Below are 26,166 nucleotides of genomic sequence, written 5' to 3' on the forward strand. Positions count from 1 at the left end.
CTATCCAATGAAACTTAAACTATATAACAAAAAAAAAAATAACAAATGATTTAGTACAAATATCACACAGAATTTCTCATTTTCTTAATCACATACTTTCTATTCCTAACACTACATATAATAGAATGGCGAATCCCCTAAATTGAGCTTGTTTACTATTTTAAGTCTTTCACTTTTAAAACTATATATATGGGATAGTTAGTTGGTGCAGTGGATAGAGCACCAGTCCTGAAGTCAGGAGGACCTGAGTTCAAATCTGTCCTCAGATACTTAACACTTTTTAGCTGTGTGACCCTGGGCAAGTCAGTTAACCCCAATTATCTCAGCAAAAAAAAAAAAAAAAAAGAAAATTATATATTATATATATATGTGCGTTTGTGTGTGTGTGTGTGTGTGTGTATCTATCTATCTATTTATCTATCTTTATCTATATCTATATATACATAAAAATACTAAACTAAGAAAGAGTCAACAAAGAGGAAGTTGGTTTTAGAAGTCAGGAAAAATAATTTACCTCTAATACATACAAGCTGTAAGGCATTAGGTTAATTACTTAACCTCTTAAGCAATTCTTTAAGACATAAACTGCATGCCTTTGAGACCCTAGAGTAATTAATTAATTTTTTTTAAAGACCTTTTAAAAATTTAGTATTTTAAAAAATATTGACTTCCAAGTCATCAAGCTCAAATCTTCCTTTTTTTTTTTCCTGAGACAGTTGGGGCTAAGTGACTTGCCCAGGGTCATACAGCTAGTAAGTGTTAAGTGTCTGAGGTTAAATTTGAACTCAAGTCCTCCTAACTTCAGTGCTCTATCCACTACACCAACTAGCTGTCCTCAAGCTCAAATCTTTCAAGAAGAAACCCCAGCTGAATAAAAAGATTTAAACGTCATTGTTTTCATGAGCTGGATGAGCCAACCCCTCCTTCATCTGTTAGGGCAGGCCATAGAATATATGGAAACTGTGATCATTGAAGTGGTACAAAAGAACTGTTAGATTGCCCTTAATTATGCTGAACTTACAGTATTGGGTTCCATGATATTCCAAATAGACAGTTAATAGTGAAAGCCATTCTTGTTCAGATCATAGAACAATAAACTTTCAAGTTGAGGGATTCTGCTGCTATGTGTGGGCTAGCAAAATAATATATTAGTAAATAGATGTTTTTAAGTGCTTTATGAAGTGACGTTGAATCATTTCTCTGTTCATTAGAGAGGAGGAGGACTTTGAGTATGGAATGTGATATAGCTTGTCAGATGGGATCGCATTTGCTCTGCATTTTTTATATGATGTGAATTTGTTTCTTATACAAGATAGGATTCAGTAGAAGAAGGAAAGAGGGTGGAGGAAAAGTCATCAATAAAGCTTAAAATAAAAACAAAATAAAAAAAAACCCAAAATTATAGTTTGCAGAACAGTTGCTAATCTATTGGTATGGGGAAATTCCAATGAGGGAGAATATTTGGTAGATTTCATAATTTTAATCTGTTAACTGATGGAGTTTCCTACTTAGATGGAATTATAAATTCAGACCAGAGAGGGAAAATTAAGATATTAAAAAAAATCAGCCTTCTAACTTTTCAGGTCTTTCTTTGAGTTTAAATTATATGTGCTACTTAAGTGGTGAAGATCAAGGGAAATTTTTTTTTTGCTTAATCTGCATAATTTTGAAGTCCATACTTTAAAGAATCTTTTTTCTTTCTTTCTTTCTTTCTCTCTCTCTTTCTTTCTCTTTCTTTCTTTCTTTCTCTCTTTCTTTCTTTCTCTCTTTCTCTCTCTCTCTCCTCTCTTCTCTCTCTCTTTCCTGATTTTCTTCTTTCTGAAGGTTATCGAAACTCCTAAAATGTTTGGCCCATTATTTCTAATGTTAGGCTGAACCTTCCTTTAAGAAATACACAGTGACCTTTTCATGAATCAATTCCCTGCAGGGTGATATATGGTGAGACATTTAAATCTGCCAAATATGTGACTGAACTAGATTTGAACTTTTATTGATTTATTAAGTCAGTGAACATTGGGTCTTTGGGGTCTCTACAAACTTTTTTGTTTCTTAAGTCAATTTGACTACATCTCCTTGGATATACTTGAGGGAATCAAAGTATGTTAAGAGCGCATAACAACTCAAACATTTGTACTTCCAACTAACGGTCTTGTTTTTATGTTGCAGGGAATGGGACAGAGAGCTGGCATCAAAGAAAAAACCCAAACTCATTAATGCCCTTCGACGATGTTTTTTCTGGAGATTTGTTTTTTATGGAATCATGTTATACTTAGGGGTAAGAATGCTGGAAATAACTTCATCATAGGTATATAAAGTGCTCCTGATCTCTATAATTGTAGCATTTCTTAAGGTTTGTCAGACACTTTGCATGTGTTATGTTATTCTCTCATCATCCTTGTGAATGTGTGGGCAGATGTGTGCAGATGTGTGACCAAAGGCTGAAAAAGGTTAAATCATTTAGCTGGGGTCACACAGCTAGTAAGTATATGTATGAGGCTGGATTTCAACTCAGCCTGTCTGACTCCAATATTTTATCTGCTTTATTTCAATGGGACTGATACTATGAGCTGGCATTTTGTTTTGGGTTCTTTTCATTAATGTGTGAGGAAAAACTTACAAGCTAGATCTTTGTGGCCAGGAAGGAACTTCAAAGTTTTGGTATAGAAATGTAAAAATTAAAATTAAAATTTTGTGGCTAGGCCACAATTTCCTCATCTGCAATCTGGGTAGATTGGACTATATGACCTCCTAGATAACTTCTAGCTCTAAATCTATATTGAAAGGGGGTCATTGGGGCAGCTAGGTATGCAATGGATAGAGCACCAGGCCTGAAGTCAGGAGGAGCTGAGTTCAAATCTGGTCTCAAACACTTAACATTTCCTAACTGTGTGACCCTGGGCAAGTCACTTAACTCCAATTGCCTAGGGAAGAAAAAGGGGTTAGGAAGACCAGTACTAGTACAAGATAGCAGCACACAGAGTTCTTGGAACTCAAAACTAAGCATGTTATCTAGCTCTGAAGCACATTCCAAAGCAAGTATGCTTTCCATTCTAACTTGGATTGTAAAGGCAAATTAAATATAACAATTAATGCACTAATATGAATTCTTTAAAAAAATTACTTTTTCATTACCAGTTCATTGTTTATTCTGTGCCTTAGATGAAATGTTGCCTTTGCTTTCCAGAGTTGTGATTGGCAGAAATAATACTAGAAGAAAATTGTCATCTTACCATGACTCTGTTATTGATCCTTCTATATGAATTTGGGGTGACTTCAAGTCTTTTCGGCCTCTGTATCCTTTAAGCCCCCCTCTGAAGGGCATAAATCTGTTTTCTGTGATATACAAGCAAGATTTTTTGAATTATGCATTGTGGAGTTGTGGGCAAGTGATCACCTTGTACTTTTAGGCCTCCGTTTCCTTTAGGACCCGCTCTGAGGGGCCTAAATCTGTTTTCTGTGATATAAAAGCAAGATTTTTTGAATTATGCATTGTGGAATTGTAGGCAAGTGACCACCTTGTAGTGTATTCATAAGATTTATCATGTATTTCATCAGGGTAAATGTGACTAGACTGAGATGCTAAACTCAGAGACAGTATTGAAACAAGACAGCCTGGAGTGTTACTTAACTTGCTTTCCAATAGTAACTTTGATTCTATATGTCGTCAGAGTAAGATTCTCTTAAACTGTTCATCTGTAACCTGGAAAAGTTGGCGACAGAGATTGTAAACATATTTAGTCTTCACATTAGAGCTGCATAAAATATATTGTTTTGGGTTTCAAGTATCCTATGTTGGGTTTTATGATCCATCTTTCAGAGGTCATATAGTCCTGTCTATCCATGCAAATGAGAAAATTATGCTCTAGCAAGTTTGTGACCTACCCAAAGTTATATGGATAGTGATCAGCAGAAATAATATTTGATTTCAGGTACTCTGGCTCTAGAACAAGTGTGCTTTCTATTGCACCATTGTTACATGATTAGATAATTATCTGAGAGGTAGCTGGTTGTATAGTGGATAAAGTGCTGAACTGGAAATCCAGAAGATCCAAGTTCAAATTCTGTTTCAGACACCTTGTTGTGTGACCTTGGATAAATAATTTAATCTGTTTATCTCAGTTTCTTCAACTATAAAACTTAAATTATGATTTCTAAAAAATAACTCCACTGTATGATTGAAAAAGCAGCAGTTCTTTTTTTTCCTTTTTGGAGAGGATGTTGGGAATTTTAATTTTTGTTGAGTAGTGGTGTGTACTATGACCTGGCATAGGTGGCAAGGTGGAAGAAGACAAAGTCCACATTCCTCATTGCTATTTAATTTTTTTAAAAAATAGAAATAAGTTTATTTTGAGAACTTTGTACATTTCACAACATACTTTGTGATTCTCTGTGCTAAGTTCAGAATCATTGGTATGGTGATCACATAATCCAATTCTTATATATGGATATTTTAAAATATCTTTATATTCTATTGTTTCATGATCTTTGGCTTTAGAGGAATCATACTAGAATTTATTCCTTGATCATATTGTATGGAGCTATTTTATAGTTATTCTGAATGACAGAGACAGAATGATAGACAGATAGACAGACAGACAAATCCTTGGATATCCTGGACTATGCCAGGCCTCTTTAAACCCTAGTTGGTCAGTAACCTGATGGTATCAGGATATATGGTTCTCAAAGTCTCTTTCAATCCAAGAATTCTGGCCTAATATTTCCAAATATTTTCTTCTACTATATACTAGTCTATGATTATAATGATCAAGATCCAAATAATAGCTCCAATCTGTTCCTTAGATGTTGATCTATTACATACTTTGTGTTGAATAACGTCCTCATCTTATCCATATGCATTATCTACCTTTGTATAATTACTGCTTCCCCAAAATGGCAGGTGAGCCCGGACACTACTCCCTTTCTGTTTGGACTGATGCAGATTGAAGGGAATAAAACTGAAGATCATTGTGCACAGTAATAGTAATATTGCAGTGATGATCAGTTGTGTAAGACTTGTCTACTCTGATCTGATCTGATGCTATCCACCCCCTAGAGAGAAATGATGAACTCTGAGTACAAACTGAAGTATTATTTTCTCACTTTGTTTTTCTTGTAATTAAAAAAGCTAACATTGAAATATGTTTTGTATGATTTTATATGATTATTTTTAATTGATATCATGGAGATAATTAGGTGGCTCAGTGGATAGAAAACAGAATCTGGAGTCAAGAAGATCTGAGTTAAAATTCAGCTTCAGACACTTACTAGTTGTGTGATACTGAGCAAAGCACTTAACTGTATTTTAGATGGAAATGGCAAATCATTTCAGTATATTTGCCACTGACAGTTTGAATCATGAAGTCACAAAAATTTGGACATGATTGAACAACAATTGATATAATATTGCTTGCCTTCTCAGTTGGTTCTTGTGGATGTGGAAAGGAGGGAGAAAGTTTGGAACTCAAAATAAAAAAAAAGTTTAAATAAATAAATAACAATTTTAAAAGTTTTTAAAAAGAAAAAGAAACTACTATGAATACATTTATTTATTTTCTGATTCCCTCTGAACCTCATAGCTATGAGCGCAGTTCACTTTCAGTTTCATCACTAATAAATAGAATTGTATTATTTATGATTACCCCTGGGAAGGTTGACAAAAAAGGAAATTAGCATTATGAGAGAGTTTGCTTAAATGACATATTTTTATCATTTCATGTCATATTTGTGATATGTCACCATGAAATGCACACTTAATTTCCTTAAACCTTGTTAGCAAAGAAATAATATTCCCAACATGTTATCTCAAATAATTAGGTTCCATTAGGGATGTGCCAATATCTCAATAATTAAGAAACTGCAAACAAGGATTGGATTAGGATAAACTTTTCTTAGCAAAGGCAAATTAGTGGTTATCTTGCTAGTTGACTGACCAAAGAATATGATTATAATAAATTATAATAGCTAGTATTTATCTAGAGTATTGAGGTTTGCAAAGCCCTAAAAATATTATCTCATTTGATACTCAAGAACTCTGAAAGATCAGTGTTATTATTACTCCCATTTTTCAGAGGTGGGAACTGAGGCAGACAGATTAAGTCTGGATTTGAAGGTCTCCAGGTTCATTGTTCTATCTAGTTGATTCATTAAAACAATAACGAGAATATTTATGAGGATAATCCAGATTTATACTCTTAATCTCTCTTTGCCTCAGTTTTTACTTCTGCCCTTTCTCTTTTACTTTGCTTCTATGCCAGCAATATAGATAGCTTAGTATTTATTTCAGTTGCCTACTCTTGTCGCTGCTTACCTTCCTGGATCAGCACTGCCTTTTATGGTAATAGGAAGCTTCATCTAGATCCTTTTGATTCTTTGTAGGTTAGCAGAGTTTAGGATGATTTTGCATTATAAACTGATTACCTTTATGATCTGAAAAGGCCAGAGTATATCCTGGTTTGTTTCTTTGACCAATGGGGTAGATGAACCAATATAGATTCTTATTACTATCATCCCTTTTCCTCCCTAAACAGATGCATATATACTCATAGTTCGAAATACCAAGGAAGGAAAACCTAAAGAGTCATGACCATTCACATGTGGGGATGGAACCCCAATACCATTTTGGGTGAGAAAGGTCACTTGAATTCATAACTGTCCCCATAACTCGGTTTGAACATGTTATTTTTTTGTTCTGAGTTCTAGATTGAAATCAGTCATTCTAATAATGATTATCACCAATCCTAGTTTGGATCCTGATTTTGCTCTATTCTTAATTTAATATACAATGGAACAGCTAGGGACTGTAGTGGTTGACTTGCTATTATAGGTGTCTATATGAGGAAATGGCTAATTTATATATGCAAATTTTCCATCACTCCCTTGATTTTTTTTGCTGCTCCTTTCCATTCCTCAAGGACTTGCCTGTTTTTTTTTTTTTTTGTTGTTGTTGTTGTTTTGTTTTTCATCATGCCTATTGTTATATTTTTCCTTCCCACTTTGGTAAGCCTTCTCTTTCATTCTCTTGTCACATGTCACTTCATAGACTACTGCAGGTCTTCTCAAAGCACTGATAATAATTGATGATAATGCAGACCCAGAGATCCTGTATTGACTTATAGGATGTAAAAGCTTGCCGGTCATTTTGAGGCTTCAATAGCTAGAGCACCATTGTTTAAAGCAATTGAAGCGATAGTCTAATGTGGGGTTTCTCTGGAGAAAACTGTATGTTACCTTATCTAAGTGAGGCTTCCTGTTGGAACTTTGGAATTCATTTAAATGTTCTCATCAAACAAGGCACTTGAAATACCTTATGCTCTTGTCCCTAGTGCTCCAAATGTAGGAATTACATTTATTCCTTCCCCGTGCTGTGGCCCTCTTCAACCCCATAACATATTGGGAGAGATGAAGAATGGGTGAGTTGGCTTTCATAGTCTAATGGGGCCTGATCACAGGATTTCTTCCAACTATTTTCTGCGTCTAGGGTGACTTGCTAAAATCTCTAATTAGTTCAACACCTTTTCTTGGCTCTCTGGAATTTATACTTTAGAAATCTGAGTCTTCAGGCAGCTGCTATCTACTCTAAAGTGGTTTAGAACAGAGTTTCCTTCATCCAACAATGAGAAAACCAACCTCATGTTGTTTCTTTGTAACTTTGAGGCCTTCTCTACCCCCTATGAGTCCATGCTCATAATGTGGATCAGAACACAGTATTTCTTTCCATTGTCCTCTGGACTTTGGGACTTTACATATAGAGCCCTTGATTCTTTGTTTAGCAAGATGGAGGAGTGAGAAAGAGGCCTCTTTGTTGGCTCCCAATTCTTCATGTTTTCTTTTCTGACAAGAGAGTCTCCTCTTCTCTATCTTATTTAAGGTAAGATTATAGATTTTGAGCAGAAAAGAACCTTAGTGACTATTGAAGCAAATAATTTTTAGATGAAGAAATTGAGTCCCAGAATGGTTATGTGACCTGCTCAGGATCACACAACTGGTAAGCGTTTGAATGTTGGCCCTGCTGAGTCTAAGTTCTGTGTCCCCTGCTCTATATCCTGCTGCCTTCTTATATATGGGGGATATGTGTGTTTGGGGGAAATGGGGGAGGGTACCTAGCACATTGCTAGCAAATATTGGAAGTTCTTGACCATCAGGTTAATTTTTCATTGATCCTAACTTAGTATTCAACCCTATTCTAGACAGATTCTGGGAGTTTGAGGGAAGCTATCATACACACACACACATACATACATACTAGCTGAGTCACAGATATTATAAATTGGGAAAAGGTCACAGGGCTACATATCACTTCCAGACTTTTCTTGGTGAGAAATAGTGAGAATGAGTGTGCTATAAATGACTTTGTACATGGAACAAATAATTCAAACAAATCTGTCTTATGATGATACTCTTTACAATGAAGTTTTTCTCCCTCTGCATAGAAAGGGCAGTTATAACTATTCATCTCCATCACATCACCCCATATGATCTGTTCCAAAATACACATATGTAAAATCCAAATAGACCAGACTATTTGCAAATTAATAGAGGCAACCTTTTCTAGCAGAAATATTAAAAAGCCTGGTTCATAGCTTTAAAAATGTTACACAAAACAACAAAACCACATGCCTCTATTGAATTAAAATAGAGTTAAAACGTTCATTTTGAATCTCAGTTAATTTTCAGTTAAATTTTCAATATAAATGAAGAGCATGCAAACATTTTTATAGGAGAGTATTTAATGTTCATACTACAAGTAATACATCTTTCAGGTTATATATAAGTATATTTACTTCACTTTATTGTATTAGACACAATAATGCTTTTAGTTTGGGAGGATAGGTAATGAAAACACAAGTTTCAGAAGGATTCCATCACACCTAGTATTGAAGATAAGGACTCTGGAATAGAAAAGAAGATATCAGAAATGAATATATAGCACAAACTTGGGTGTTGAAAAATAGAATTTGGGACAAGGGTTTGAGATGTGAGAATAATGTCCCTTTCAAGAAATATAATACATTTTGTGAATAGATAAAAGCATATTTGACTAGGAACTGGCATTGAGAAGATTTTCAAACAAAAATGAAAGAAGAGGGGAAAGTGGCCAGACATCATGGAGTACAACAGATTTGATAGAAAAAATGGACTAATAGTAAAAAAAAAAGATGTTCAGCAATTCATATGAAAAAAAAATAATTAGAGCATCAGTAAAAATTACACATGACTTGAGATATTCAAGTCATATGTGTATACATATATATGTATATATATGCCTCTCAAGCCATTTGTAATTTTTACAGATGCTGTTCCTAAGTATTTTTGGATATATATGTGTGTGTGTTTATATATATACATATATGTATATATATATATATATATATAACATACATCAAATTAAAGTGAATTTGGCATTTTTAATACAAGAAAGCTATAATCTCATTACTATGACCAATATTTGGTAGCATGTTAATTAGTATAATATGACAATAATTTCTAAGATATATGATAATTAGTTCCAAGATATACTACTTTTAGAAGAAACATATCTGAAAGAAGAGATGAAAGAGTAAAGGAGCTATTTATCTATATGGAAACTAGATTCTAGAAATATACCAGGAGAGCATTTTCAATTAGTTAAAGGAAAGAGAAACAGATGTCATAATTCTAGAGAACTGCCCAGAGAATGAATAGGAATGATTTTTGCCTATTGGAGATCAAAGAATCTTGCTTAATATTGATTGACATTTATAGAATTTTAGGGTGGAAAGGGCTGCAATGGCCATCTAATCCAACTTATACCAGAAAATGAATTTCCTTTACACTAATGCACTTGTCAGTGGTCACTTAAAGTTTCTTGAACAGTCTAAAGAGGGACAAACCACTACCTCCCAAGGTAATATATTTCACTTTTTCATAGCTCAAATAAGTTTTACTAACAATTCATCATTCTTTACATTTCAAATGAGCCTAAGTGTACTGACATTTATACCACATCTCTCTATCTTGTCGAAAATGATAGTATGAGAGACTTGTCACAATCCTCACTTAAATCCAGAACTACTATATCTATAGCATTCTCCTGATTTACCAGTCTAGTAACCTTGTCAAAAAAAGGAAATGAGGTTAATCTGGCATTACCTGTTCTTGATGAATTAATTAATGTTAGCCTTTGGTAATCAGCACTTCCTTCTAAATTATTATATAACACCCTTTTAATAATATGTTTTATAATTCCATCTGGAATCAAAGTTAACCTTACCAACTTCTAGTTTGAACAATCTGCCTTTTTATTTTCCCTGAAATTTATTTAAGATTTTCTACTAAGGTTTGGAAGAATATATATATATATATATATATATATATATATATATATATATATATATATATATATATATATATATATCTTGTGTCTAAGATACATCAGAAATAATGGTATTAGCCTCTAAATCTTGACATCTCTGAGGGCTTCATTCTGTTAGTTGGATTAATCTATTTCACAAGATCAGATGCATCCTTGGCAACTCCCTCTGAGCCACTCTTTATTCTTTCAGACATGCCCTTGTAAGAATTGATAGTCCTCTAACAGTCAGAGGTCATGGGTCCTAGCAATCTTATGGCACCTTATTGGAAGGAGTACTCACAAAGATGAAAACATGGAGTTTTGAGGTGTTGAAGCACATCACAGAGCTGACAAGAAGAAAACTATTGTAGTCATGAGAAGCTTCAAACTCAAACAGGTTATTGATTGGTTTATGTGTTAGTACTTAGAAAATAAAGATGATCTTTGGAGTGGAAAATTGAAAAGCTTTTCTTTTAAGTGTATCTTATGTGTTTCATAACCTTCCTTAGTTCATAGGATTGATTTTTTTTGTTGTTGTTGTTCTGAGAAGATGCTTTAACGTTTTCTGTTGCTAGAAACTGTTCAATTTATGTTTTTAGAGTTTTGATTTCCTGACAGCCCTTAATTTTGCTAGGATTATACAAAGCTTACTTCAGTCAGCAATTTTCAAAATCGACCTTTTTCTTTTTAAAAATGAAGATAACTCTTGTTTTCCGCTGTAAAAAGACAAAGAACAAAAACAAAACAAAAAAAAAAAAACACTGCCAACAAACAACACGGCATCTGAACTGTGGGGCTGGAATGTCAGCTCTGTGTTCAAATACTCCAAAGACATTGCTGGTCTTTTCTCCATGATAATGCTGGCTATGGCCTTCCAGGAAAGTTTGGAGAACTTTTATTGGTTGGTGTTTGTAAGGCTAGTTCATTCAATTGATGTTTACAGAGCTCTTAGAAGAAAACAATGGAATTGATCCAAGCGAGATCTTTTTTTTTGGCACTGCACTACAACTTTTATTCCTGTGTCATTATTCTTTTCTGTTTTGTGTGGATCCCTAGAATGGTCTGAAATCAATAAATTCAGTGTAAGATTTACACGCATGCTAAGTAAGTTATGGCTTAGGGCCTCACCATATGAGGCTGTGTCTAAGATACATCAGAAATAATATTAGCCTCTAAATCTTGACATTGTTGAGGGCTTCAGTCTGTTACTTGGATTCCAGATTAATCTATGTTACAAAATTAGATGCGATCCTTGACAACTCTTTCTGAGCCACTCTTTATTCTTTCAGACATGCCCATGTAACTGATGGTCCTCCATCAGTCAGAGGTAATGGGTCCTAGCAATCTTATGGCACCTTTTCTGATTCTATAAAAATTGCTGACAGCTATTCAGTGACCACACGAGTAAAATTTACTAAGATCCAGTAAGGTCAAATTAGCTGTATTGATTTTTGCTGATAAAGTTCTAAGATTAGTACAACAGTGAAATATTGTAGGTATAACATATTGTGTTTTTAGCAAAACATTTTGTAAAGTCTGTTATATTATCACAAAGAGCTGTTGACCAAGATAAAACTGTAGCAATTATTAGATTGCATTTGGAAGGTATCTCTATACTTCTATTCTGTTCAACATTTTATCCAGTGATTTGTATAAAGATATAGAAAGCATGTTTATCACATTTACAGATGACACTGAAGTACAAGTGAGCTTCTGGATGATGCAATTGGAATCCAGGAACATCTTGATAGCAGTGAAAATAGGAAAGTAGGGAACTCAGAATCATGCCATAATTAGCAGAATAGGGATCACAGCATGGCCAACTTGTGGCGTAAAAAGGTAGTAGATGCAACCCACAAGGAACCTTTTACTTAAGAGGATGAAAGTCAATTTAACAAGCATCTGTTGAATATTTGTTCTGTGGGCACTGTGTTAGGTAGTAGGATATGAAGCCAAAAATGAAAGTTACCACCTTAGGCAGCTTATATTCACTTCAGTTTGAGTAGTGAGGGACAATTGAATCTTGAGGTTTTCCCTTAAACAGATCTTGGTAGGAAGTATGAAGGAAAATAGAATATGATAATGACAGGAATTTCATTGTAATATGGAAGGGAGGAAAAAACAAGCATTTATTAATTGCTTAATCTACACCAGGCCCAATGCTAAGCCCTTTGTACAAATATTTTCTCATTGATCCTCCTAACTCCTGCTGTTATTATCCCCAAGAAACTGAGGCAGACAGACGTTAGGTGATTGCCCAATATAACACATGTAGTGTCTGAAGTAGAATTTTATTCCAGACTTAATATTATTCTGTCTCCCGGGCTACCTAGCTGCTTGATATAACATGAGTGTTATGATCTGGAGTCTGTACATATGTGTCTGCATTCTGCAGAGGACTTGTATTCATATTTCACCTCTGATGTTTACTTTCTACCTTTGAAAACTTGGGAAATCATTTCACATCAGCAAATTTCTATTTCCTTATTTGTTGGATTACATTGGACTCTAAAATTGCATCCAGCTTTAAATCTGTGATCCTGTGCATGTGGACATGTACCTGGTGACACACTGGGTGTCCGTAATGGTGATTAATTGCTCCTGGTGAGTCAGTTTTAGCGTCAAAAGAAAATGGAATGATGATCTTGCCTCAGGGTCAGCTGTTGCTGTGACTATTTCCTTTACTTCAGTTCCATAATCCTAGAAGAAGCTATAGATTCTATTACTCATCTAAAGAAAATTTGAAGGAACTGTTGACATTTAGATCAAAAAAGAAGATTTAAAGGCATTATATCTATTTTGAAATATTTGAATTGGTATTATCTACAAAAGATATTAGATAGTCTTGGTCATTTTGGAAGACAAATAAAACCAGTGGTTGAAAATAATAGGTAGATTTCAGCTCAGTATTAGAACTTTCTAATAATTAGAGGATTTTGTTCTTGTTTTTTGTTTCTTTAAGAAATTGCTTTATGAGTTGCCTTTAAGAAGTTGCCTTATGAGTTACTGAGTTCCTTGTTACTAAAAGTGTGGAGGTAGAAGTTGACTCACCACTTCTCTGATATGGGGGGAATTTGTATCCAGTGAAAAGTTACACAAGTTTACCAACATAATAACTTCTAATTTTAATATTTTCTGATTTTATATTTATGAATCTCCTTTTTCTTCCACCCCCCCAGCCCCCCGCATCCCTTCCTCCTTCTCTCCCTCTCTCCCTCTCTCCCTCTCTCCCTCCCTCCTTTCCTTCCTTCCTTCCTTCCTTCCTTCCTTCCTTCCTTCCTTCCTTCCTTCCTTCCGGTAAAATGGTGTTTAAAAAAACTCATACTACCTCCCTCAGAATAGTGTGAAGAAAGTGTATTATAAATCTTATATAATGCATAAATGTGAGTTATTAGCATTAGACGTCCTCTAAATGAGCAAGAGAGTCATAGAAATGTAATCCCAAAATAAATTGGAAGTCATTCAATTACACTGAATTCTACCTTATTTTGGTTGGTGTTCAGTATTGGTAAAAATTCATACCACATCTAAAAAGAATTTCTAAAAATGTGATTTGATTCTCATTTATTGTAAATGTGCAGTTGATTATACTGTTTTATATGGTGGAATCATAGGAATCTTCCTGTGGCTTAGGAAACAAATTCGATAGAGAGACATGCACACAAAGATATGAAAAATCTCTACTTACTGTCTTCATATAAAAAAATGATGAATTTGAGAAAAAAATTTCTCAAATAACCAAATATCAAAATTTATTTCTTCTAACCAGACTATGATTTCTCTATTTAAATGAATGGGAAATCTAAGTAAGTCCCATATATGATTTATTTAATAAACATGAAAGAATATACAACTTAAAAGATTCAGGAAAAAAAGAACCCCACACACTGAACAGTACTGCTTTTGTCCTTGAACTGTCAACAGTTTTACAGTTTTTGAGAAGTTTATGGGAGTCTATTTACTGTTTACAATAGTCACCTTATCAGAGCTGTCATTACCACAAATAACCCAGGTTTTTCTCCTACAAACATATCCTCTTCTCTACTGATACTACCATTGTCTTTGTCAAAACAGTTTTAAAAACCATGAATTTTATAGTAAGTGTTGATTCAAAATTTGAACTAATTTAGTAATGCTGGTACATAAAACAGGTGTTCCATTTAGAGGCTGATAGAAATTTTCTTTCCTTGTATGAAACTACAAACAAACTAATTCATCCAAAGGTTTATTGGAGTAGAGGTCAAAGGTTGAAAAAATAAGAGAAGGAATAGGAGTTTCATTATTGCTTTTTTAGGAAGGAAAATAAATAGTTAAGCCTAAGTCCCAATAGTAAAAGTCTTAGCTGTCATAATATAATTCTCTCCCTCATAATATTCATTTTGACATTGAATATATAGGCAACATCTAACCCATAGAAATATTTACATATTTTTAGCGAAGTATAGTTTTGATATTGGCATTATTAATGTTCTATATTTTTTGACCTTGTCTTTCCCAAGTAATCTGTCATATCATTATTGGAAGAGAAGTGAGGACTTGAAAGGAGTGCATATTTATTTTCTGGTACTTACAATGAAATAAATGATTTATTCTTCCAATAACATTCAAAATTCATGAGCTTTTGTTGATTGTTATTAAATGAGAATGAAAGAGATATCTGATTTGTTATGAATAGAGGAGATTGTACAAATAACAGTGCAGACCAATTATTCTGGGGAAAAAAAATCAACTTTCCTTTCAATGAAAGATCTTTATAACAGAAATAGACTGATTAAAAATAAATATAAGAAACAGGAAAGAGTTAAATAGCTTCTGGTTCACAAATTCAATAAGTAAATAGGGATTAGATCTATGATTTCAATAGTATATGCAACTCTCAGGTGATGAAAGTCTTTCTGCCAAAATATATATTTGTGAAGTGCTTAGCACAGTGGCTGACAGGTGTACTTAATAAGTCCCTCCCTTCCCTCCCTCCCTTTCCTCCCTCCCTCTCTCCCTCCCTCCCTCCCTTTCCTTCCTTCCTTCCTTCCTTCCTTCCTTCCTTCCTTCCTTCCTTCCTTCCTTCCTTCCTTCCTTCCTTCCTTCCTTCCTTCCTTCCTTCCTTCCTTCCTTCCTTCCTTCCTTCCTTCCCCTCTCTGTGCCTCCTCCTCCCTTGCTTCCTCCCTTCCTCTTTCCCTCTCTGAAAATTATTGCCATAGAGAATTGTCTCAGGTACTAAAAATCTAAGTTTGTCCAGGATCACACAGCCAATATCTATTAAAAGTGGGATTTGAACTCAGGTTATCTCAGTATCTACTCTGGCATTATAGTCTCTGTCTCCATGAGCTATTTAATTATTGAAAACAATAGTTAGAATAGTGACACACATAAATGATTTTTTTGTGTGTGTAATCATTTATGAATTATTAGCTTATATCGTATGCAGTAATGGAATTGATCTGAGAATTCATAAACTGTCCTTCAATCCACTCAGTGAAATTATGGGGCGTGGACTTCTGTGAGGAAGAGGAAGTTCTCATGAAGATGTATTTTCACATTGGTTCAGCATTGACTGATAAGTACGTGCTTTGAAATGTATAGCAAATCTCCATTGGTCTCTATGTGTTCCCAATCGTGGGAGCTGTATCAAGAGAAACTTTCCTCTTTGGTGGTCTGTAGGAAAGGCAGAAATGATTACATCATGGAGATACCAGTCAGAGATGTCATACATACCACTGACCCTTCAGTGCTGAACCAGAATGAAAACATCTGGTTCTTTAGGAAATTTCCTTTTCTGACAAAGAATATTATCTATAATTTTGTGAAGGGGGTTGAGAGAACTCAATTCATCAATGGTCCTTTGAGCAATCTCCTCTAAACATATATAAGCTTTCTATATTTATTAGATTTCTGGTTTCTGGCAGCAGAGGAAAAAAATGTTAACTTCAGATTTAAGTTTGTCTAATTTTTTCTTAAAAAGTTTCACGGTATAAAAAAATTACTTATAGAATCAGAAATCTGTGGATTTGAATACTGACTCTACTACTAACTTGCTTCCTTAGCTATATAAGTTGAGCCTCCTTTTCATCATTTATCAAATAGGAGAAAAGGCTTTGTGAACTCTAAAACACTGGATAAACATAAACAATGATAGCTATCACTTGTAAAAATGAAAGTGGGAGGCTTTCTTGTAGTATACAAAGCAGTGGATTTGAAGTCATAAGACCTGAATGCTTACTATGCTTCTTACTATTTGAGGTAGAGCAAATAGACTCAGTTTTCTCATCTGTTCAATCTTTGTGTTGGACCAAGTAATCATTAGTCTTTTCCAAATCTAAATGATGTGATATTGTTATTTTTCTTATATTTCTTTAGTGCTATTCTTACTATAAAACATGTAGTAGATTGGGTTCTTTTGTTTAAAAAGTTTAAAACACAGAAGAGAAGTTGCTTCTTCACTGAGTAATCTTAAAATGTTTCTAAGCTCTTGTATGCTTTGGTTTAATAGAGTAGGGATAAACTGAGAGCTGGTCTATGTTAGAATTTTGTGAGAAAGGTATATATTGGGTAGAAAAATAAAGAAATATACAAAAGAGACAATTCATGGTAGGTGAAGATTATTAGAACATAAGTTTAAAATTGAAAGGAATGGAGCAATTAGGTGGCACAGTGAATAGAGGACTGGTGCTAGAGTAAAGAGAATATGAATTCAAATATGTCCTCAAACACTAACACTTACTAGCTCTGTGCTTCACAAAACAGACAAACAAAAAGAAAACAAGATTAAAAGGGATTCATAGATCATCCACTACAACTCATATGACTGCTACATGTTCCAGATGAGGAACCTGATGTGCAGAATGGCTGGCTTGGTCACACTCACATAGATAAAAAGAAATAAAATGAATAATAGAGGCGGGAGTTACAATGCTCATGATTGAGAATTAAAATCTGCTTTGGGAGATTCATATTTTAAATTAATGTTAATGTTTTATTTTTTAATCCAGTTTCCTTTCTCATTTGGCAGAGGAAGCTCTTTTCTTTAGTCCCATGTTAGAACCATCCTTAGTTCAATAAGCTACAAGGGAAGTAAAATTATCCAGATATTACAGTGATATTTAGGGAGGAAAAACAACAAAGTATTTGATCACAGGTTCAAGTGATGCAATTATACATGGAGCTTTTTGGAATCATTTTTGTATTTAATATGGAAAAAATCTAGACTACTTTTCTTTTTCATCCATCCATTGCCAAATAACTAGCTATATTAGATAAGAAGGCAGACCCATGAGATAAAATTTTTAAAAATCCTCAAGATTTTTTCAATATTGATGGTGCAATACATTGAGTGCCAGGTCTAGTGTCAGGAAGACTCAACTTTCTGAGCTCAAATTTTATCTCAGTTACTAGCTATGTGACTCTGAACAAATCATTTAAACCTGATTTGCCTCAGTTTCCTCATCTGTAAAATGAGCTCAGGAGAAGGAAATGGCAAACCACTTCAGCATGCTTGCCAAGAAAATCTGAAGTGGAGTCACAAATACACAATATTGAAACAACTGAACAACAAATTTTTTACAAAAGATTAAAAAGAAAATGAAGGCATATCCTTTAAAGCAGTCAGTCCTCCAGAGAATCTCTAAATCATCTTCTTATATTAGGGTTCACATGTCCCTAAAGAGTTCATAGATAGATTTTAGAGGATCTATGAACTTGAATGGGAATCGAATTACATTTTGTTTTCACTAGCCACTAACTAAAATTGAATCTTTCCTTCAATTAAAAAAAATCATCAACATTATTCTAAAAGAATTGCTTTTAATAGACTGCCAAACCAATCTGTCACATAAAATAAGGTTAAAATCTCCTACTCTAGGTTCTCTCTAGTGATATTGCCATTGCTCAAAACATTTTTGGGAACTTATTTTTTAGCTTTTTCTTCAGGGCTAGTTTAGCAGCCACCCAAGAAAACCTCCATCATCTTTTTGTTGTCATGCTTTGAAACAATAACAACAAAACACAATTTTATCACTTGGTTTGTTTATCCTTTTCATTCATCTTGTCTCTCAAAGATTTTGGAAGAGAGGTTTCTAAAAACCAGATCTATTCCAAAAGATAAATATGTGTTATCACTGAGGGTAAGTCAAAGAATATGCAGTAAAAGCACATACCAGATGTGGATCTCTGCTCTATCCCATCTAAATCCTTCCTACAAAGCAAATCTTTTTAAATTGATACTATAAGACTCTGTACTATTTAAAGAAGACAACTGCAACTTACTTTTTGTGTTTTTGTTTTTCTGTTTCACAGGAAGTAACCAAAGCAGTGCAGCCTCTTTTACTGGGAAGAATCATAGCATCCTATGATCCTGACAACAAAGCAGAAAGATCCATTGCACTTTATCTAGGCATAGGTCTATGCCTTCTCTTTATAGTGAGGACACTGCTTCTACACCCTGCTATCTTTGGCCTTCATCACATGGGAATGCAGATGAGAATAGCCCTGTTTAGTCTGATTTACAAAAAGGTAATTAATTCAGATGTCTTTTTAAAATATGTGATGGCATAGTAGCAAGGTCACCTTGGTGTATGCTGTGAATGAATTCTGATAGTATGAAGCCTTTTTTAGATGCCATGAATTCATAGTCAGATAGAAATCACAAATGTTTGGATTTTAAAATAAGCTTTAGAAAAGTATTAAAAATCTACCTATTCCCCTCTTTCTCCCTCCCCTTTCTTCTTTCTTATATTTTTTCTCTTCTTTTAAACAGATTATTATCCAGGAGAATGAAAATACCTGGAGGGTAGAAACCATTTCATTTTTTTGTTTCTATTCTCAGTGGCTAGCCAAGAGCTTGGTATATAGTAGATGCTTAATCAGTGCTTATTGAATTGAATTTCTCCCAGAAATGCAAATGTCAGGTTACTGATGTCTTGAAGCATCAGTTTCAAAATAAGTCATATTTAAAAGTTTTCTAACATAATTAACATTATTATAGTACATTGTAGTCTTTCAAGCTAGAAGTTACCTTAGAGAATATCCACTCCCATCTCCTTATTTTACTGATGCCTAAAGAGAGAAGTGGTTTCCCCAGTGTCACAGAGTTAGCAACACAGAACTAGAACCCAAATCTTCTGACAGCAGATGCACCATTCATACTACTAAACTATATAATCTTCTTCTTCTTAAGATTATAAACTTTGCCAAGTGAATGAAGGCTGGCTTATTTTTTTTCAGCATTTTTTATTTCCTGTTTAAAATTTGACTATCACCATCTGCATAAAAATTAGCACAAAATTGGACCTTTAGAATTAATTGATGGAAGTAGGGTTAAAGAAAAGATGGAATATTATGTTTTAAATTCTAAAAAAGAAAAAAAAAAGAATTATTATAAGCTATAACAAGAACACCCACAGCCTTAGCATGTTGTAATAGAAAAGTGCAGTCTCATATGGGGCTTGATTTTACATTCCGATGAACCCTGCAAATCTCATTATTTGTACTAGAATATGCATTACATGCTAGCAGTAAGTACGTGCTCATTCAATCTACCCTACCTCTGTTTGTAATGGCAAGCATTCAAAAAAGGGCCTGAATTTGCCAAAAGCACTGTAAGTGGATTTAGCTCAAGACATGTTATTGTCCAAACAGGATTTAGAACTATTATAATGACATATGCTAGGGCTAGTCTTAACAATACAAAATATGGCTTCCTAATTCTCTCAAGTAGAAATAAAAAAATATTGTAGTAGAGATGTTTGGTGATTTCTTTATCATTCATTTTCAAAAATGGCAACTTTGTTGAGCTAATAAAGACAAATAATATGTAATTCATCATCAGAGAAGATCATCATAATAATAATTTCATAATAGAAAAGCTAGGTCTTTTCTCTTCTAAAATTATAATGTTTGTTCTTTATTATTAAACAAAATTTTGTAGTTTGAAGAGAAAGAGAACACATTCTCTAAATCTAATCATTGCAGATGTAGTTCTCCTAAGTTAATAAGCATTAGAAAATACCAATATTGTAATCCTCAGTTTAAAAACTGAACAAAACACTGTCTTCTGAGAAGAATTTGTAATATTTTTTCTGGAGTTTAGAGTCTACATAATATGGACATCAGAGAGGAAAATATTATAAAGAAGATACTGATTTGTGAACATATCCATAAGTGGTATTTATATTTTATCATTCTTTTCCCATGGGTCCTTGCCAAATTATTTTATCTCTTCAGCCTCACCCTCACAGCATCCATAGTTATCACCACTAAAATAATATAACGAGCCTGCATGGCACTAGTTTAGGTACTACACTTGACCCCTGAGTTAGATTGACCCTTATCTCTCCCTTTCCCATGGACAGCAAGTTTTTACCCATATGGCAAGCAGCCACTCACCACTCCCATCTCTAGTCTAGTTTCTCAATTCTTTCCAATTTCTAGGATAGGCAAGTTGTTCCACAACTTGGTAACATTTTAAATTATAATTTAATACTAATCATAGATACTAATAAATAACAAAACAAAAACAAGTGCTAGTGCCTTTAATTAGGTCCTCATGAAAAGATTTTTCTAAGCAGAAGAATACATCAAATCAACACACACACACTCACACACTATGTTTTCTGTATGTAAGGCTTAGTGCTGAAATATTTCATGCAAGGAAGTATAAAATATGGTCCTTGCCCTCAAAAAGCTTTCAGTCTTATTAAGAATATTGTTCTTTTACCACATGGGATATTTTTAAGGATCAGATGAGATAATAATATATAATATGTGTTATATATAATTATTACATTATTATAAACGTGTATATATTATGAATATATATGTATATGTGTGTCTACATATACACACACATACATATGTTCATTCATTCATGCCATGTTCTTTGGAAATCTTTACATATGTGGGAAGAAGGATTCATTGTATAGTTTTTATTTTTTTATTTTATTTTATTTTTTTATTTATTTTATTTTTTATTTATTATTAAAACTTTTAAAGACTTTATTTTCAAAATATATGCATAGATAGTTTTCAACATTCACTCTTGAAACACCTTGCTCTAATTTTTTTCTCTCTCCTTCTCCCCCCCCCCCCCCCCCATTCTCTCTCCTAATTGGCAAGCAGTCCAATATATGTTAAACTTGTGCAACATATATATATATATATATATATATATATATATATATATCCACAATTATCATGCTGCACAAGAAAAAAATCAGATCAAAAAGGAAAAAAAATGAGAAAGAAAACAAAATATAAGCAAACAGTACCTAAAAAGTGAAAATACTATGTTGTGATCCATACTCAGTCTCCATAGACCTCTCTCTGAGTGCAGCTGGCTCTCCCCATCACAAGACCATTGGAACTCTAAATCACCTTGCTGTTGAAAAGAACTCACTATGTAACTTTTAGAAGATAAAAGCCTAACAATATATAACCACATAAATCTAAAAGAGATATTAAATAATTAAAATAATTTTCTGTGTTTTTAAAAAGCAAAGACAGCATGTTCAGTATAATACTTGTTTTATAATGTTACTAGATATTCCTAGTAATGCTATGATACTTTGTTGGATGCCACTTTAAGACCAATTTTTTTTCTTTTTTTTCTCTTCAGACTTTAAAACTGTCAAGCCGTGTTCTAGATAAAATAAGCACTGGACAGCTTATCAGTCTTCTTTCTAACAATCTGAACAAGTTTGATGAAGTATGTAGCAGTTCATTTAATCTTTTGTATTTGTCATATCACAGAATTAATGTAAACATATTATACAACTTCACAAAACTCATAGCTTGCAACAATGTATGGTTAAACCCTGCTTACTATGAAATTCTGATCTCTTCCCCATTCAGCCCTATTTCCTCTGGTTGAATTAATTAATGATTCAGAATAGGTTTAGCCTGAATTCTGTGATATTACACCACTCAGAAGAAACTTCAGCACAGTTACATGACTTCCTAATAAGCAAAATTTACTGAGTTATCAGGTCTATATTTTTGGAGATTAGACCAGAAGGGAGATTGGAAAAGAGGTGGCTCCCTGCTCCTTTTTACTGCTTCTGGCAACTCGCTCCTCAGGCAGAGACTTCTAACCAGCCTCACTGAATGATGGGGCCTGTAACATCCCCTAAGTCAGGTGATGGGAGTGGTTTGGAGCCATGGACCATCTCTTCAGCTAATACCTGAGCTCAGCTTTGAGATTTGGGAAAAAGTTTGTTAAGCTTTCTGATTTGTATAATGACATAAATCATTGTTGTCTTTTAAAAAAATAAAATAAAATAAGTTTCAGTGCAAAATAAAATAAGTGCCCTTCCTAATTTCCCTCTTTGCTACCTATCATATGCACTAAATATTTTTGATTCAGGCTACTCTATTAAGAGATGCATATCAGTCTTTATAACAATTTAAGTTTCTACTATGGCCATAAACAGACAAATGATTTCCAGGATGTAGAGATCTATCATGTGCTCAAGCTGCTGTTTTTTTTTTTTTTTAATCCAATTGTCATTATGCTATTTAAAATAAAATTTTGATATACTAGGTATTCAAAGTATCAAGTCCTAAGCTTAACTGAGTGCAGCATTTTCTTAGGGAAGTACTCTCTAAGGTATCAGGCATGAAATTAATTGAAGTGTAGGTGTAGAATGTGTGTGTATATTGTTATGTTCTCAATGTAATTAGCACTTAGACTGCAATCTACTCGGATCCTCAAAGTTTTAGATAATATTATATTACTGTGTTCTCTTTCTAATATGCTATTGTGGCACATAACTTCCAAGTCTTTTCTTGGCTTTTCTTTTCTTTTTTAAACTGTGAATTTTTCAGGGACTGGCCCTGGCACATTTTGTCTGGATTGTACCTTTACAAGTGGTGCTCCTGATGGGACTTCTTTGGGATTTGCTACAGGCCTCAGCATTTTCTGGACTTGCTTTCCTAATAGTACTTGCTCTGTTCCAAGCCTGGTTAGGACAAATGATGATGAAGTACAGGTGATAAAGCTTTTTTTTTTGTCCCCAAATTTTCTTCTTTATAATGTTTGCAAAAAGTACACTGCCACTGTTAGATCTGTTTTATGTTGCTATCTGCCCTACAGTCTCATTAAGTAGAAATTATTTTAAGGATATCAATATCATTTTTAATGATAATGTAGCATTTCATATTTGCAAATCTATTGAATATCTCTAGAAAAATTAGTAAAAATTAACATTTTTTAAAGATTAGAAAATACATGAGAGATATCAATTACATTCATGTAATGTAGAAAATCTGACTCTTCAAATTGCACTCCAGTGACTTTTCCCAGTCTCTCTAATTTTTCCCTTTGTTTCTTCAAATGAGAATTATTATAATATTCAAATGATATTATCATTGATATATTATGTGGGATTACTACTAGCAATAACTAAATTCAGCCTTGTTTTGCATTTGTGACTCAATAACAATGCAGCATTGATTTGACATTTTTGCATATGTAGCCAAACTGTCTCAGCAACTAATAAAGATTATCTACAGAGGCATACCAAGGTGAAAATCTGTTTGAAGTATAGGAGAAAGATGTATGAATGTCTATACCAATTATTTCACAAATAGCTGAAGTGCAATATAGAATTGTTATTATTGATAATGATAATCATGTCAGTTGAATAAATTAGAAATCACCTAGAGTGTTTTTTCCTCAAAAGATTTGCTAATGAAGTCTGTCCTTTTAATTTTTAAAATCTTTGCTTCTTTTAACTGGTATGAACAATGCTGATTAAATAATTTGAATCTTTTTGACCAGAGAACCATAGCATAACACTGTTAAGAGAGTTCTTTTGAATCATTTTGCCTAATAGATATTAGACTATACCATTAAGAATATGCTTAATTTGAACTGATTTAATTTTATTATCTTTTTTTTTTTCAGAGAAAGGAGAGCAGGAAAGATAAATGAAAGACTTGTGATAACTTCAGAAATGATTGACAATATACAGTCAGTTAAGGCATACTGTTGGGAGGAAGCAATGGAAAAGATGATTGAAAATCTAAGACAGTAAGTAATTTTCTTTTTATGACTAAGATTTGTGGCAATTTAGAAATTTAGAAGCTTCTATTTCTTGTGTTATGCTGATGGTAGTACTGCATTATTTAAATTGTTTCTTTCTTGTTGTTTATAATATTTCTCTTTGACCCATAGCTATAATATCTTGTAAGTTTTCATTTTGGGATCTTTTTCATTGATGGAGTTTTTTTTTTTCAATTTGTTTTACTCCCTAATTCTAGAACTTCAGGGCAATGATAATTTTTTCAAAAATAGTATCTATACTTTAAAAAAATAATAACTTTCAGGTAGTCCAACAAGTTTTATATTTTCGTTTCTCTATCTGTTTTCCAAGTCAGTTCCTTTTTTTTTCATTCTTATGATTTTATTTTTTCTTGATGTCTTAGGAATCCTTGACTTTCCCCTTGCCCAATTCTAATTTTAAGAAGTTATTTTCTTTAAGTTTTTGGGTCTTTTTCACTTGGTTGACTTTTATAATTTTCTTGCTTTTTTACATTACTATTATTTCTTTTCCCAATTTTCCTCAGTTCCCTTATTTGATTTTAAAAATCCATTTTAAGCTCTTTAAAGAACTCCTTTTGGAGTTTATACTTTTCTTTGAACTGTACAAGAAACTGCCTTGTCTTTTCTGAGTTTTAATGCGGATCTTCTGTATTACTATAGGAACTATTTATGGTTGGGCTCTTTCTCTGTTGCGTACGCATTTTTTTTTTAGCCCTGTTTCTTATTTATTAGCTTTATGTTAGAGTTGGGTTCTGTTTCCATGCATGGCAGATAATGTCTCTGGTTTCTAGTTTTTATTGTGCTTTTTTTTTCCTGAGTTCTATCTGGAAAGTCTTTGACTTTTTGATTTTTCTCAAAGTTCTGTAATCTAATACCAGAAGTGGTTATTACTTTTCTGGCTCATGCCTTGATTTGTAAGTGACACTTATTTCTCCCCTTAAGCTGTAATCTGGATCCCCAGCACCACCAGTGCAAATTCTCTTGCTCCCTGCAAACTTCAGCTTTACCCTTTGCTCTAGAATTGAAATGAGGGACTCATTCTTCTGTGAGTGACTACAATTGGCAAGACCCTGCCCCTTTGTAACCATTTTCACCTTGCTCATAGCCTTAGCCTTAGACCTTCTCAGGTCAGCACTCTTGTGTCCAACAACAACAGAAGGTCCTACAATCTTCCCCTGATCAGCTACTTAACAATCCCCCCCCACTCTTTGTGGGGTGGAACTTCCCCAAACTAAGACTTCTGCAGGTACACCTGCCCCATGGCTTATTATTTGTTGAATCAGTGGTATCTTTCACCTGGTATCTTTGCTTAAATCAGGCCAGACCACCACTTTAGGAGGTCAGATCTTTCCTAGTATCCTCCCAATTTGTCTTAGGCTGAATGACTAATTGACTTTTAATTATTTCTGCTTCTCTAAAATTCACTTTAAGGAATTATTTTAAGTTATTCATGTGGAAATGTAGGAAACCCAGGTAGTTTCCTGCTTTATTCCACCATCTTTCTATAGTTCTCTCCATTTTTCTGGATCTTACTAATTAATATGTCTGGTTACTCCTTTAAGCAGGTGAAAGATATCCTAGAAGATGTCTTGCCAAGCAATATTAATTATTTCCTAATAATTGTGTTATTGTTTTTCAGCGGTTTCAGTTATGTTCAACTCTTTGTGACTCTATTTGGGAGCTTCTTGGCAAGATTCTGACATATTTGTTTATTTCCTTCTCTAGCTTATTTCGCAGATGAAGAAATTGAGGCAATCAGAGTAAAATGATTTGGTCAGGGTCATATAGCTATTAAATATCTGAG

The 26,166-nt window shown here is 33.6% G+C and overlaps 1 protein-coding gene across 1 annotated transcript in view; it reads left to right on the forward strand.

Annotated features, from left to right (window-relative positions):
- Positions 1–26,166, forward strand: part of CFTR (CF transmembrane conductance regulator) — a 198,144-nt gene that overhangs the window by 42,162 nt on the left and 129,816 nt on the right. Inside the window, exons 3-7 of the mRNA XM_031938868.1 lie at positions 2,167–2,275; positions 18,620–18,835; positions 21,936–22,025; positions 23,144–23,307; positions 24,225–24,350. Of these exons, the coding sequence (XP_031794728.1) occupies positions 2,167–2,275; positions 18,620–18,835; positions 21,936–22,025; positions 23,144–23,307; positions 24,225–24,350 (705 nt within the window). The remainder of the gene's footprint in view (positions 1–2,166; positions 2,276–18,619; positions 18,836–21,935; positions 22,026–23,143; positions 23,308–24,224; positions 24,351–26,166) is intronic.

This window comes from Sarcophilus harrisii, chromosome 5 (assembly GCF_902635505.1).
Source record: "Sarcophilus harrisii chromosome 5, mSarHar1.11, whole genome shotgun sequence".
Classification (NCBI taxonomy): domain Eukaryota; kingdom Metazoa; phylum Chordata; class Mammalia; order Dasyuromorphia; family Dasyuridae; genus Sarcophilus; species Sarcophilus harrisii.